Source organism: Hippopotamus amphibius, chromosome 13 (genome assembly GCF_030028045.1).
Source record: "Hippopotamus amphibius kiboko isolate mHipAmp2 chromosome 13, mHipAmp2.hap2, whole genome shotgun sequence".
NCBI classification, from domain to species: Eukaryota; Metazoa; Chordata; class Mammalia; order Artiodactyla; family Hippopotamidae; genus Hippopotamus; species Hippopotamus amphibius.
Genome location: NC_080198.1, coordinates 4,656,303 through 4,671,051, shown reverse-complemented (window position 1 = coordinate 4,671,051; position 14,749 = coordinate 4,656,303). Strand labels below are relative to the sequence as shown.

The 14,749-nt window shown below is 47.0% G+C and overlaps 1 protein-coding gene across 14 annotated transcripts in view; it reads left to right on the top strand.

Moving 5' to 3' along the window:
• Positions 1–10,776, top strand: part of TSEN2 (tRNA splicing endonuclease subunit 2) — a 46,708-nt gene extending 35,932 nt beyond the window's left edge. For 13 of the 14 annotated variants that reach the window (XM_057705286.1, XM_057705293.1, XM_057705282.1 and 10 more), the window contains 5 exons: positions 647–785; positions 6,993–7,029; positions 7,810–7,921; positions 9,004–9,093; positions 10,014–10,776. In XM_057705286.1, coding sequence (XP_057561269.1) covers positions 647–785; positions 6,993–7,029; positions 7,810–7,921; positions 9,004–9,093; positions 10,014–10,073 — 438 coding nt within the window. In that variant the 3' untranslated portion in view covers positions 10,074–10,776. The remainder of the gene's footprint in view (positions 1–646; positions 786–6,992; positions 7,030–7,809; positions 7,922–9,003; positions 9,094–10,013) is intronic. The other variant, XR_009048738.1, reaches the window with a different exon arrangement.
• Positions 10,777–14,749: the final 3,973 nt, after the last annotated feature.

Below are 14,749 nucleotides of genomic sequence, written 5' to 3'. Positions count from 1 at the left end.
TTGAATGAAGCACTCTGTTTAAAAAAACTTTTGCAGAATGACTTGGCTTTTCTGAACGTGGCGTGATGCACTGCAGCTACCCATTAGGGTCTGTGCATGCTGGACCATGTGCCTGCCCTGTTCCTCTGCCTGGACTGTTCTCCCACCCCCGCCCCCTCCAGTGCCCTCCTCCTCCTTCACTTGGCTGCTCCCCATCTCCAGGGTTGCTGTCTCGGGGGGCCTCTCCCAGGTCCTCTGCGGCAGTGAGCCTCAGATAGGAGCCACGTGCATAATTTTAAATTTTCTGGTAGCATTAAACATTAAAAAAGTTTTGGTTTTTCTTTTTTTTTTAAGTCCGCTGAAATTGATTTACATTATTTACATAGTTTATTTAACCCAACATATGTAAAACTGCTGAGATAGTTTACATTCTTTTTTTCATACTAAGTCTTTGAAATTCGGTGTGTTTTTTCCGCTGGCAACACGTCTCCGTTCTGATGAGTGGCTGGCAGCCACCACACTGGACACTGTGGCTGGATCTTGTGGTTAAGCCCTTCGTCATGGGCACCGTGTTTGTTTATCTTCAGCTCACACTTAGTATAGATGTTGTTGAGTCGCCAGCCGGATATATTCATCATAATGCCTTGTTTTCCCCCAACAACTGTAGGAGCCTTTAACGATTGTGAAGCTCTGGAGCGCTTTTGCTGTAGTCCAGCCGGCATTCAGGACCACATACATGGCATACCATCATTTCCGAAGCAAGGGCTGGGTACCCAAAGCAGGACTTAAGTATGGAACAGACTTGCGTAAGTGATTTTCGGCATGGCAGGTGTGAGAACCAGGGTTTGCATCAGATCTTGGGGTGAGAATTGAATCGCTTGTATGTGCTGTTGCTGTTTTTTTTCTGAGTTGCTGTCCTCCTGGCTTAGATAAGAATGTTTGGATTGGGGTGGACAGTTTGTTTTTTCTCTTTTCTGCTCTGAGCTCTTAGAAGAGAGTCCACAGCCCTCACCCCTACCTCTCATTAGTGTGTGATCATGTGATGGAGGGCAGTCCCTTATCTTCTGGGATATTCTCATGGGGCAAACTGTGTCCAGTACCGTTAATAATCATTGTATAACTGCTGTGATAATCGCAGCTGTCGTTTATTGAGCCTTTACGGAGCCAAGTATTGTAGGAAGCATTTGACATTCATGACCTCATTTAATCCTAACAGTACTTCTGTGAGATCAATGATCACAATCCTCCTTTTTCTGATAGGGAGACTGCAGTTTTGAGAGAAAGGTCATTTGCCCCTAAGTTTCCAGGGCCAGTAATTCATAGTGCTGGGCTTTGAAGGCTGGAGCCCAGGCTCTTGGAAACTTCTGCACAGCACTGCCTCCCTGATCTTTACTTAAAGGAGGAAGTCGGGACCCGGTGAGCACCACATTCAGCAGGTAATTGCTGAGGGTCTCGTGAGCCAGATCTTCTTAGGTGCCAGGAACACAGAGGTGAATAAGACAGACAGCTGCCTGGATGGAGCTGCTTGCATGGCAGGGGAGGGAGGCAAATAAGCAAACGCATATATATGCTAAAATATGCACTGTGATTTCAGGGTACTGAGAAAAATAAAGCAGAGCAAAGAGGCAGAGGTTAAAAAGGAAGTTAGGGTGGTTAGGAAAGGACTCTCTGAAAAGATGTGTCCTAAACAACCAACAACAGAAATGTGACCACAGTGAGGGAACAGGTCACTTGACAGTCTGGGAAAGAGCACCCGAGGCACAGAGGAGCAGCATGTGCAAAGGCCCCGAGGCAGGAACGCACCCAGCAGGTCTCAGGAGCAGCACAAAGTGCATCTAGAACTTGGAGGCCCCAGGGGGAGAGTGACATGAGTGATTCTGAGAGTTAGTCTGGAGAAGATCACGTGGGGATGGCACGTGGAGTGTTATTCTGATTATTGGAAGGCTTGGGAGATTTTGAGCAAAGGAGTGATTTATATTTAATGGCTTAATTTAACAGAACCTTTGTCTCCTTTCTTACTAATAGACTTCAGGGGGTGGAGAGGTAGAATGGAAGCAGGGACAGCAGTTAGGGAAGCTGACCTGACCAGCCCTGCGGATGGAATGGATGTAGGGTCTGCGGGTGAGAAGGGAATTCGGGATCACATCTAGGTATTTGGATTCATATTTTGGTCATAGTGAGTCAGTCTGGGGTGTGGGGGTAGATACTGCAAAGATAGACCAAGAGAGCCTTGAGGTGCACGCTTGGGGATGGGGGTCATGTGCGGGCCGGGGGCGAGGGGGCAGGCGTGTGCGGGCCTGGGAGGGTGAGCAAAGGTCCTTGGGATCCCTTCCAGCAGCAGTGCTGCTCCCTTGAGAAGTCCCTGAAACTTTTCCCACATCTGCCCAGTGAGGATGCTTCCTGGGTGCTCTTGAGAGTGGTTTTTGAGGTTCAAACAAAAATTTCAAGGTGTTCAAGAGGCCTTCTAAGAAGTCATGGTCCCCGAGGTCTTCTGAGCTTTGTCACATACTGTTCCATGTGTTTTTGAGCCTTTCTGTTTTAACATCCAAAGAAAGCCAGTTCCGTCTTTTAAATCCTCAAGTGCTCTAAAGTTGAGTGTGCTTAACCTAGAATCATAGGGTGGTCTTAAGGGGCCCCCGGTCCCCCTAAAATCTTATTCAAAGTATTTTGTTTGTAGATGGGTGCCTTTTTCTGTGTCAAAGAGTCTGTAGCTTGCATTAAATTCTTAAAACGGGTCAGCAGTTATAAATAAAGGTTAAGGAATACCCATCCCTCTAAGATATAGAAAGGGTTCCTATAGTTTCTTCCATGCCTGGGTTTCAGGTACAGATATCCTAACTCAGGGTCACCACATGAAGGATCAGAATTAGCTAGAGATTAGTTTGCTAGGTGTCCAGATAATTGTGTTGCCCACAGGTCACAGCATTTAAATAAGTGACGTGCCTGTTGCGTTGCTGTCACTGGCGCTCTGCCCTGTTCTCCTTTTCCTGCCCGTGTAAGAAGAGCTGTTCATTGCGAGCGCTTGGCAGGCCTGGCCGGTGTGCTCCCTGAATAGGTGAAATCTGAGCAGAATTTCCCAGTTGACAAGGCCACCGTGATGCACTAAGAGGCGGGGTGTGGAGGGTAACGGAAAGAGCTCTTTGGCCTCACAGCCGGCTCTACGTCTTACTACCTGTGTGACCTCAGGGAGGTTGCTTCATCTCTCTGAGTTTCCGTTCACTCACCATGTAACATAGATTACAACATGTTTATAAAACAACCTCTTCTTTATAAAATAAAAACAAAAAATTGCAGGGGGAAATTCACATCTTATCAGGGAAACGTCCATTGACTGAGTCTTGTCAGTCATATTTCATTCCAGAAGCAGCACTTGCAACAGGTGATAAGATGTCAAGTCAGCCACAGCTGCCAGGCCAGTTGACCTTGATTGCCCACTGCTGAAAACCAGGCCAGAAACCACTTGGGAGCCTTTCCTTACACACACACACCCACCCGTCCCCGAAAAGCTCCCGTGGCTGCTGGCTCCTGTGGTGACCAGGAGTCTTGCCTTGGTGCTTTTCTTCTCCCATCTTATTTCATCTTCATGCTCCGTGAGTCGTGTGGCACTCACCTCCTTCTATAGCTGAAGAAGTTGAGGTTTCAAAGGGTCAAGGGAGTTGCTGAGGGTCCCACAGCTGGTAAGTACAGAGATTAGGGCTGTTTGGGTCCCAGCTCCATGTACTTCCCACCACACCCAGCTAGCGTTGCCAGCCAGAAAGCCAAAAACCAACTCTGGGTGTATATTTTTGTTTTATGCGTGCAGATAGTGGTTGATTTAACTTGATTTAACCCAAAGTTCTAGTTACTCCTGAGCCTGCTTCCCACCCATTCCAACTTCTCCAAGTCACATTAACTAAGTTTGGTCATGTGATTTCACAGCTCCCTGCAAATTACAAGTTGCAAAACAGGTAGAAGGATGGGAGCCATTAGAAGCCAGTAGAGTTACAGGATGTCCAGAGCGTGAGAAGTCACCGGTCACGGCTTGTCTGGCCCAGAGCTGACGGCTGGCTCTGCCCCCCCGGGGAGAGGCATCGGGGTCCCCTGCTCCTCACCGAGCAGGGAGGTGTGCTCTGTCCCATCTCCATCTTCAGTTCTTCCTAAGTCACCCTCTGATCAGACTTTAAATATGTTTTTGTTAACATTTTCCGCATTTGCACACATAATCCGTACTAATTCATAAGGGGTTTTGCATGCAGCTCCTGGGAGTAGTCTCCTCCGTAATTATAACAGCATGTAATACCTAAGAGACATGAGAATTATCCATTAGTATCATCTGAATATCCAGTCCATATTTCAGTTTTCCCACTTGTCCCCACAGTGTCTTTTGAGGCTGTTTTTTTATTTTTTTGACAGGCTCCACTCAAGGTTCATTGATCACATGAGTGCATTCATGACTTTTAGTTTCCTAGGGAGGCCGTGGGAAATGACCCAAACTGGGGGGACATAAAACAGCCAGAAGGTCCAGAGGCCAGAAGTCTGAAACCTCGGTGTCGGCAAGGCCATACCCCCTCCGTCCCTTCCCTCTTCCAGGGCTGCATCACTCCAACCTCTGCAAAGATCCTTTTTCCAAATAAGGTCACATTCACAGGTTCCTCAGGGCGTGGGACCTGGACATATCTTTTGGGGGCCGCCATTCAACCACTGCAGTCTCAGTCTCTCAATCTAAGAGTCCCTCCACCTGTTTGTTTTCCATGACATGAGCTCTTTGTGAGGAGTCCTGTAGGGTGTCCCACGGTCTAGATATGTCGAGTCACTTCCTCATGGTTAGACTCAGGCTCACCGTTCTCCTGCAAGCACAGGTGATGTGCGTCCTTACTGGCCCACGTCCAGGAGTGTCTGATGTCAGGTTGTCCTGCTGCTGGTGATGCTGTTCGTTTGTCGTTCAGTGGCAGCCATTGCCAGACATCTGCATCTTTCCTTTTGTAGCTCACGAGTGATTTGTAGGGTGATGCTGTATCTGGTTTCCTGGTGGTTACAGTGTTTGCCTGAATTGATTCTTGCCCTGATCACCGTTTTCTGACTCTGTCATTGCTTCCACACGTCACGTCTGGTGTTAGTGTAAGAAAGCACTTTTCCTCTCTTCTCCCTGTTGGTTCAGACTTTGCTTTTAAATACCCACAATTTCTTAGACTTCTGAAGCTTTCATCTTTCTACTCGGGAGGCATTTTTGTAAAACTGTCACATTTTTCCCTCTGAATACACTGTTAGCATCGTAATCGCTATTGGTAACGTTTCAAGCACCTCCACCTGCATTATTACCCCTGCTTTCCACAAGGAGATTGAAACACGGGTGTCATCATGTGGTCTTGGCACTGCTGAGCCTTGAACTGGAATCTGACTGATGCTTTTGACCCTTAAGCTGCACCTCCATCGTAGTCAGGCATCTGAAGGGCCCAAGATGGGGATCGGAGCTGCTTTCAAGCTGTGTCATGTTCCAGATGCATCTTAGGTGAAGGATGTGTAACTGATCGGAGATAATGGCATTTTAATGTCCCCTCATGTCTGCATTTTGTGATTTTTGGAGACTGAGGCTCAGGGAAGTTAATAATGTGTTTAAAGCCACACAACTAGGAGTGGCAGAGATCAGACCAAAACAGGGCCCCGAATTCAGTCTCATCCCAGTATGGGCTCTCCTTCCACCACAGCACAGCCCCAGAAGTGGAGAAATGGGTGTTTAGATATTTACTTAAATTTGGGCCCTTACACAGTGAATTTGAGCTGACCTGCCAAATACTTTAAATGTAATTTGAATAGGAAAGACATTCATAAGAAGGAAAGATGACTGTGGAAAATGTAAGTGAAGAGTTACTGTATCATCCTTGGGGTCCTTCATCGGTTCTGACCTCGTGGTGCCTGAGCTAAAGGGAAACGTGATTAAATACCGGGTTGGTGCCCAAAAGGAGAAGTTCTACCAATTCCTCAAAGGGAACAAAGCTTTTCTGCCTTGGTTTTTGCACAAGCTTATGGATATAATTGTTTGTTAGTTAAGGTAATTCCTGCTACTGTAGTTACATGTAAACCCCAAATTTCAGGGCTTAATTAACACTGGAAGTTAATTCTGTTCATCCAAAGCCAATGTCTGAGTGGTGGACAGACCAACTCCCACAGGGGCTGTAGGAGCCAGACTTCTTCCCATGGCCCCGTGGGCTTCACCTGGCTTCACAAAGAAACAGGCACAGGCTCGGGGCCTGGGAGGGTTTTTTGGACCAGCCTGGAGGTGCCCCGTGACACACAGCTATGCCTGGCTGCGTGGGAGGCTGCGATGGGGTCTCTCACGTGCCCGCAGAGAAAGGGAGCGGGCTCGGTGGGCAGGTTGCCCCTCCCTGCCACAGGCTGTGCGCCCCCGAGGGCTCCCCTGCCCTTCACAGCCCGTGGTAGACCCTGGCCCGGGCTCCTCACGGGCAGGCCACTCTGACCTCCGCAGTCTGAATGAGATGGGCAGGCAGGTCTCCAAGTGGTGTGTGTGCTTCTGTGACTTTCCGCCCACTTGACTTTGAATTTTCTCAAAGTAAGCATGCGCCTCAGTCTGCAGCACCAGCCCTTATTCAGTACCGGCCAGAGGAGCTCACACCCTGAATGACGTCAATTTGAAAGATTTGAAGTGAAAAACTAAATGTTGGTCCACATTATACCAACTTCAAACGCTTGACATGATCTCAGACTCTCTCTCTCTCTGGAGAGTGCAGGATAAGAGACAGGCAAAAAATTGCTTATACTTGAATTTGGAGTTCATTTGTGGGGTGTGGGTGGGACAAGGATGTTAGAGTCTTGGCGACAGATGTGCTTTGCTAATTGCTTTTCATCCCAGGGGAAAACCCAGTTTGGGTTCTAAAAATAGACCGTAGGATGTGTGGCAGATCACCCACATACAGAGCACGGGGTGTTTGGTGCCTTTGGAGAAGAAAACGCTTTATAAGTATAAAATGAGGCTTTGATTTCGAGTGGTTATACGTTTTCTTTCTTTTGCTTTGCAGTGTTGTATCGAAAAGGCCCTCCATTTTACCATGCAAGGTTTGGAGTAATTTTTTTTTTAATTGGAGTATAGTTGGTTTAGAATGTTGTGTTAGTTTCAGGTGTACAGCAAAGTGACTCAGTTATACATATATTCATTCTTTAGTTTCTTTTCTCACATAGATTATCACAGAATGTTGAGTGGAGTTCCCTGTGCTCTACAGTAGGTCCTGGTTGGTTATCTGTCTTATACTTAGTAGTGTGTGTGTGTGTTCATCCCAAGCTCCTGATTTTTTGGCGTGATTTTTAAATAAGTTAATGCCTTAAAGGGACAGGAGGAAATTTCCGAGCTCCAGTTTAATTTTCAGAGGTACATAAATAATTAGAGTCAGATTCCTCCTGGCCTGATAGGGATAGATACTATATGTCTGTGCCTTATATGTTAACATTGTTACATTATCTATAAAATAAATAGGTCACGATAATGTGTTTCAGCATTAGACATTGAGTCTATCTATGTAATAACTACTACATGACAATTGTTCATCTTAATATCAGTGAGTTTTAGTATCTAGATGGTTGAGGGAATTCACAGCTTTCACACTGGGAGAAATATTTCTGTCCCTTTCCTGTAAGTGCTGAAATCAGGCTGACAGTTTGTGATGTAAAGTGTGAGTTTTTCATTAATAATTTTCTCAGTAGTAGTCTATGAGAATCCAGTATCAGATGACTTATGTTTTATTTTCTGTATTTTCATTCTTGGTAGGACAAACAATGTTCTTTTTAAATGGGTTAATGTCATGCTTTTGATTTGTGAAACGCCCTTGCCATGTTTTCCAGTTACTCCGTCATCGTCGAGCTGGTGGACGACCGTTTCGAGGGCTCTCCTCGCAGACCTCTCAGCTGGAGGTCCCTGGCTGCCTTGAGCAGAGTTTCAGTCAGTGTCTCCAAGGTAACACAGCATCAGCCTTGGCACTCATGTGTCAGTTAAATGGTTGGATTTTTCATCTTAATTGTGGTAGAAGCATTAAAGTCATCTGTAGGAACCACAGAGCGTTGCTGCCAGCGAAGGCCTGGAAGCTGGCCCTCCTCCTGTGTATGTTTCCCCCACCCCCCACGCCCATCGGCTGGGACACAGCTCCAGGGACTGAGCTCTGAGGTTTCCCGTGGTGCTGGGCATCGGTGGGCATCCCCTGCCCTCCCGGGGGAAGCCCAGCCAGCATGTGCTCAAAATCCACTCACACTCATTCACAGACGACTCAAAACATTGACAGGTTTCTTTTCTTAGGTAGCAGGGCTCTCGAAGAGAGAGAGGAAGGGAATTAATATTTATCAGTCAACACCTCGTGTCTTTTCTTGCCACCCTGTTGCTATCCTCATCCGAAGGGCGAAGAATCAGAGTCAGAGATGTCGGGTGACAGACCCAAGATCACACAGCTTGTGTGCAGAGCTGGGATTCAAACCCAGAGCCTTGCCACTTCCAGGCTTCTGTTCTCCGATATCCCACTCCCATCAAGATGGGAGGGACATTTCATCTTGTACCAGGACTACAAAGAATGAAAGTTGTATGTGTTCTCTGTTACTCAGTAATTCTCTGAGTTCTCTGTCCCATGGCTGCTGGAGGCATGGAGGGCAGTGAGGCCGGAAGGGCCAGCAGGGGCCAGATGGCAGTTGCTGGGTGCAGGCTAAAAGTTGCTTAGGCTTTAGCCTGTGAAAGTAGCTTTGTCCTAGAGAAGTAGGGGAACTATACTGTTTCCAGTATTGAATATGTTAAATGCTGTGCTTAATCAGCGGTGTGCATATAATCAGTATGTGTGGTCTATTTGCATTCTGCCGTGTCAACGATGACCGAATGGCAGGTCTTTGGTCTCAAACGGGGCCCAGTTACATTCCCAGGAGGAAACAGACGTGCTTTGTGAGTTCTGAGGAGCACACGTTGAGAGGGGGTGGAGACGGCCCACGTTTCCTGCACATACACCCATATTTATATTTCTGTTTTGTGGGATATGGAGGTTGTTTTTCATGTCTCAATAGGAACTTATGCTGTGCTATTTGATTAAACCCTCCACCATGACTGACAAAGAAATGGAGTCACCAGAATGTATGAAACAAATTAAAGTCCAGGTAGGTGAACTAGGAGACAGATTCATGTTGTCCCAAAGGCCCTGCCCAGCGTATTGCGTCCCTTGGAACATGTGGTCCCAAGACAGGATAGGAAAATCTCGCCTCAGCAGTGAGAGTCCTCTCAGGCCCTTCCCATCTGAACCCAGACTCTCTCCCCGTTAAGCCTGAGGCTCCTTGTCCGGCGATGTCCTCTGGTTTCTGTCCCCACCACTCAGCTGAAACCACCCTCACAGCCAGCCTAGGACCAGCCCGGACCTCTCCTGGGTCTCGTCCCCCGAGACAACAAGGGTTGCTGTCAGCTCACTGCCTCCTTGACTTCTTGTCTGGCTGCGGGGGCCTGGGTTGGGCTGTGGCTCCCCCATCTTCCTGGCGGGATTTTTCTCTGCCGGGACTGCCCATCTGTCTCCGGTGGCCCAGTGTTTGTTAATACTCCTGTCCTTCCTCCTTGTTCGCCCCGCCCCGTCCTGCTGCAGGCCAGCCATCGGTCTCCAGGACCCCGGCCTCATCCACCTGTTTGTCCTGCTCACACCCACTGGGTTGGCTTTTCATAAAATGCCAGTCTAGACCCACGTCTCCCTTCCCTATGCTGACCCAGACACACCAGCGCCGTCACGGACCCGGTTCTGTGTTAAACACTGGGTTCGCACCGACGCTTCTGTTCCTGAAGTGTGCTGGTAGAAAACCACAGCAAGGGTAGCTCTTAATATCCCGGGGAGATTACTGTAGGTGCTGTTTCCACGTACTGTTTGCTACATTCACATTTCTCCAAATGTTTACATACAAGGAACGGGGAGCAGGTATCACCCTTGTACAGACAGCTGTCTGCAGAATGTCTCTGCAGTGCTTTGTGCCTAGCATGTTCATGTTCGTTCATTTCTGGTTTTGAAATTCAGCCACCTTTGTATTTTGATTGGTTATAGGAGGTGATTCTAAGCCGTTGGGTTTCTTCACGGGAGAGAAGCGACCAAGACGAACTTTAACAGTTCAGCCTCAGGTTACCGATTTCACCAGCAAATATTACTGAGTCTCCTGTATAAGCCAAGTTCAGGGCGAGGTAAAGAGTCCTTTTATTGTAATTGCCCATTAATGTAAAAGTTTTAAAGAGCATGGCACTCCCAGCATCAGAAAGTGTTAGTGTTTTAAAAGTTAAAATTACACAGGGGAGAAGAGCCCTGTGCGGGGACGACAGATTCTGTCCATGGATCGGTCGCTCACTGACCCCGAGCCTCTCGCCTCGGGGCCTCATCGTTCTGCAAGAAGGCTGGAGTAGCCACGTCCCAAGAGGACTCTGCCGGCAACAGGGAACTTCTATTACTCTCTGATTTTACCCGAAATGATAGTTTCCCTCCAGGCCACCCTGCAGTTTCCGGGGCACCTCTGTGTACCTGCCTCTCTCATTACTCACATCCAGTCTGTCCTGGAAGAGGGTCCTCTGTCCACAGGTCTCAGCTCGCCAGGAACTTCAGCCAGTTACTCAAACGTGGGAAATTCCACTTACTGTCTACCAAGGACTTCTTCATCATGGAAGGCATTTTAAAACAAGTTACCTTGTTATTTAATTCTTAGTGAACTCATTGGTGGGCACATTGTGTAGAGTTCACAATATTGTACAGGATGAGATAAGAATTGTATCTTACTTCACTGAACTTGTCATAAAATAAAAATATGTGGTGAAAAAATGAACAGAGATATATAGTGAATGCAGTTAATACTTGGTAAACCACAGTAAACAAAATTGTTTTTAAATTGTTCCGATGCCAGTGAAGCGTTGCCTGAGGGGCGAGAGGAGGGAGGTGGTGGGGGCGGAGTGAGAGGGAGCCTGTGGGGCTGTGAGGGAAACAGTGTCTGAGGTATATCCAGGGCCCAGGTTCTCATCCCTGGCGGGCGGGCTTCTCCTTGGCACTAAACACCCCAGAAGCAGATGGCTCAGAACCATCTTTGGAAGCTGTGAGGTGAAAAAACCAAAATGGGCCTCTGTTTGCATTCCCTTGACCTTGGTCTTAGAGCTCCTGACAACCGAAGAGTCTGATGGGGTTGTGTGTTTAATGCGTTGCTTCTGTTCTCACGACCCTGCTCTGGCAGCCAGGTTGTTGAATGCGCGTGATCTCCATCTTAAGGATTTGGCTTCCAGATGATGGAGCTCCTCTTCCTCCCTTGCTTCAGACCAGCAGTGCCCATCTGTTTGAAAGAGGCTGTGGTCAGTGCTCTGCTCTTCATCGGTGATGGGAAGGGTTGGTCGGCGTTTTTACCATCCACCTTGCTTACACCAGGCTCCTTACACAGTAAAAGACTTGGCTTTCAATCATTACTTTCTCAAACCCTTGAAAGTCAGCAAAAAATTTCAAGAGCCGTTTCTTTCCTATTTTATTCATCGTTTGTGATGACATTTCTTTCCAAACCACAAAGTGCATCAAACTCTGCCATGAACCCTTCATCAGAGTACCATCCTATCAGCTCTCCAGATACTCTGTCATCAGCTAATACGCCTTGAAGGTTGTGGTGACTCCTTGGAATAAAGGCTACATTAAAGACGTAGAGAGTATGAGAACAGATGATTGAACTTGGTGTACCCCCCAAAAAATAATAAATAAATAAAAAAAAAAAAAAAAAAAAAAAAGACGTAGAGAGACTTCCCAGGTGGTGCAGTGGTTAAGAATCCACTTGCCAATGCAGGGGACATGGGTTCGATTCCTGGTTCAGGAAGATCCCACGTGCCACGGAGCAAATAAGCCTGTGCACCACAACTACTGAGCCTGTGCTCTAGAGCTCGTGAGCTACAACCACTGAGCCCATGTGTCACAACTACTGAAGCCTGCACACCTAGAGCCTGTGCTCCGCAACAAGAGAAGCCACTGCTATGAGAAGCCTGCGCATCGCGATGAAGAGTAGCCTCTGCTCACAGCTAGAGAAAAGTCCAGTGTAGCAACAAAGACCCAACACAGCCGTAAATAAATAAATAAATTTATTTAAAAAAAAAAAAAAGATGTAAAAGAGCAGAAAGACCACAGTTATTATTTGTAATTGAAAGCTTTAGAAGGGTGCCTAGAAGCATTGTCTTCAAAGAAGCCATGTGTGAAAGATTCTCGTGCGTCGTGTGTATGGTTTGAGCGCCAGATAGCAGGCTGGTGCTCAAACCAGCTCTGAGCATCTCGTGAGGGCCCAGGGAACTCCAGAATAGATACACCAGCAAAGGTTTTGGTTTACGTCACCCTCGCAGTTTCCAGCTAAAAGCAGGATTAGCTTATCTTTGGAAGCATTTTTACTTAACACTTTTTTCTTACCTTCTGAAATAAATGGACAACATGGCATTTGTTTTCCCAAAAAAGCTCAGTTTCATCAAAATTGGAAGTTTGCTCTGCAATACAGCCGCCTTCAGGAGTTTCTGGGGTTCACATGGGGAGCTGCAGTCAGGGTTACATGGTTCTTAAATCTCGCCGACCTTCCAGGCTTGCTCCCCAAATCCTCGCTCCCCATCCCTCTTCTAACGCTCCCTCTGTACCAGCACATGCTCAGTAGCATCACGCTGACCGGCCACACGTCCTCCACATGTGCATCTCACCAGTTTGATAAAAATAGCGTGCATGCCCCAGAAAACCACGAGGCTTTCTGGAACCAACACGTTTCACAAGTTTTATTTTGTCACCCAACACAAAAAACCATACACAGGAAAGGGGGGCACATGCTTGGCCAAGACTTTATCTTTTACATGGTCGCCTTTCGCAATGTATTGTCACTCCAGCTTTTTTTCCCTAACAGGGAATTTCTTCAGTCTCTGAAACTCACCTACTTTCTTCATGGACTTTTCCACTTCTAGAGGAGACAGTGTCACCAATAAAGTGGAGAAAATGAGGTGATAACACTACACATCTAAACAGCACAAGCTCCCAGCCATTGGTTGCTAAGATCGCAGCGAGTGCTGCATCCTCTGTTCAGTTCAGACACTCACAAGTTGAGTGATTTTGCTGCAGGCTCTTATATATTTGTTGTTTTTTACAAAGCCAATATGGTTTTTTGCAAACTATTACAGCCAGTACTTGGATAGTGAGAGATGAGACGGGGCAGATGCCTGTGTTCTTGTTATCTCACAGCAGCCTCAGAGTTCAGGTGGCGGGACCCCCCACAGGAGGAATATCGAGGCTCAGTGATAAAGCTGTCGTGTGCCCCCACCAGGATGTCCACGCAGGGGACTTGACTCAGGAGCCCTTGGTACCTTTGTGAGATCACCATAGCTGAAGTGACACCGGCCCAGAACCGTGCAGTCAGCAGAACAGCCCTGCTGGGGCTCGTCCAGTGGAGGTTAGAGGGGAAGGCCGCCCGCCCCTGCAGGCAGGGCCGGCGTGTGCTGGCGACACCAGGCGGTGGTCCCCACCTCAACGTTGGGGTACCGCTTGAGGCCCTGTCACCAGGAACATGCTTGTCCGTGTGCCTTGGCACACAGTGTCAGGTTCGCAGATTCCGTGAGGACCCTCTGTGGATCCAAGGTCGGGAACCTTGGTGCAGAGTGTGGTTCTTAGCTCGTAGTTTCCCCAGAGAGAATTTTATTGAAGTCATTGTAGTGGAATGAGCCTTCTGGAAAGGAACTTTTCAGATGTCAGCTCTGCCTCTTGTATTTTTGTGACCTTGGATGATTTACCTGCCCTTCTGAGCCTCAATTTTCTTATCCCTAAGGTGAGTTGATGATACTATTTATGAATCTCACCTCAATAAAAGAAAGTAAAGATAATAATATAATGTTACTGGGAATTCCCTGGCAGTCCAGTGATTAGGACTCGGCACTTCCACTGCTGTGGGTCCAGGTTCCATCCCTGATCAGGGAACTAAGATCCTGCAAGCTGCACTGCATGGCAAAATAATAATGTTACTCATCCCAGTGGGTTGCTAGAGGATGCGGTGGGTTGATCCTTACAAGGTGCTTTAGCACAGAATCTGGCTCGTAACACCCTTCAGCACTTTGCAGCTGTGAGGGTTCATTTTGGGGGAGAAGGGAGCACCATGTCCTTAGAGCCACACTGCACACTGCCTGTTACAGCTGTACTTACACGGGTGGTTATCATAGGCTGATTCTCTTAGCTTCAGGTTTAGAGGCTGACCTTTTCTGATCTCAGCCCGGCACTGTGAGGGGAAATGGTAATATCTGCCTTTACTATTCTAAAATTCCCTCACAGGTTCAGTTGTATAAAATAGTTTATATGTAACACTTCGCAGGGATTAAACCAATGTGAATGGGACAGTTTTAGGCGGGTTTACCAGGCTGAACCTGGTTAGGTTTCCCAGTATTTTTGAGCATAGTATATAAATCTGAAAGTTCATTTTTACTTACTGATAAAGTTTTTATTTTGTCTTAATTATTTTACCTTTATTGTTAAAGCATTTCCATTTTCTCTTTTTTTTAAAAAGTTGCCCTTTACTTGAATGTGGTTTTTAGTTTTCCCCTATGGGGGAAGTACTTAAGCTAAAAAGAAATTAAATGACTCTCCTTCCCATCACCCACCTTCCCTTTGTGATTTTTCCAACTGAGTTGAATTTTTAAAAACCTGATTACAGACGCAAATAATTATCCCATGAGTGTTAACTTCCTTAAGACTGTAGCTGAGGCCCATTTCTAAAATTGAGAGAGATTTAAGCCCATTAATCTATCTTAAGTCTGCTTTTTTTA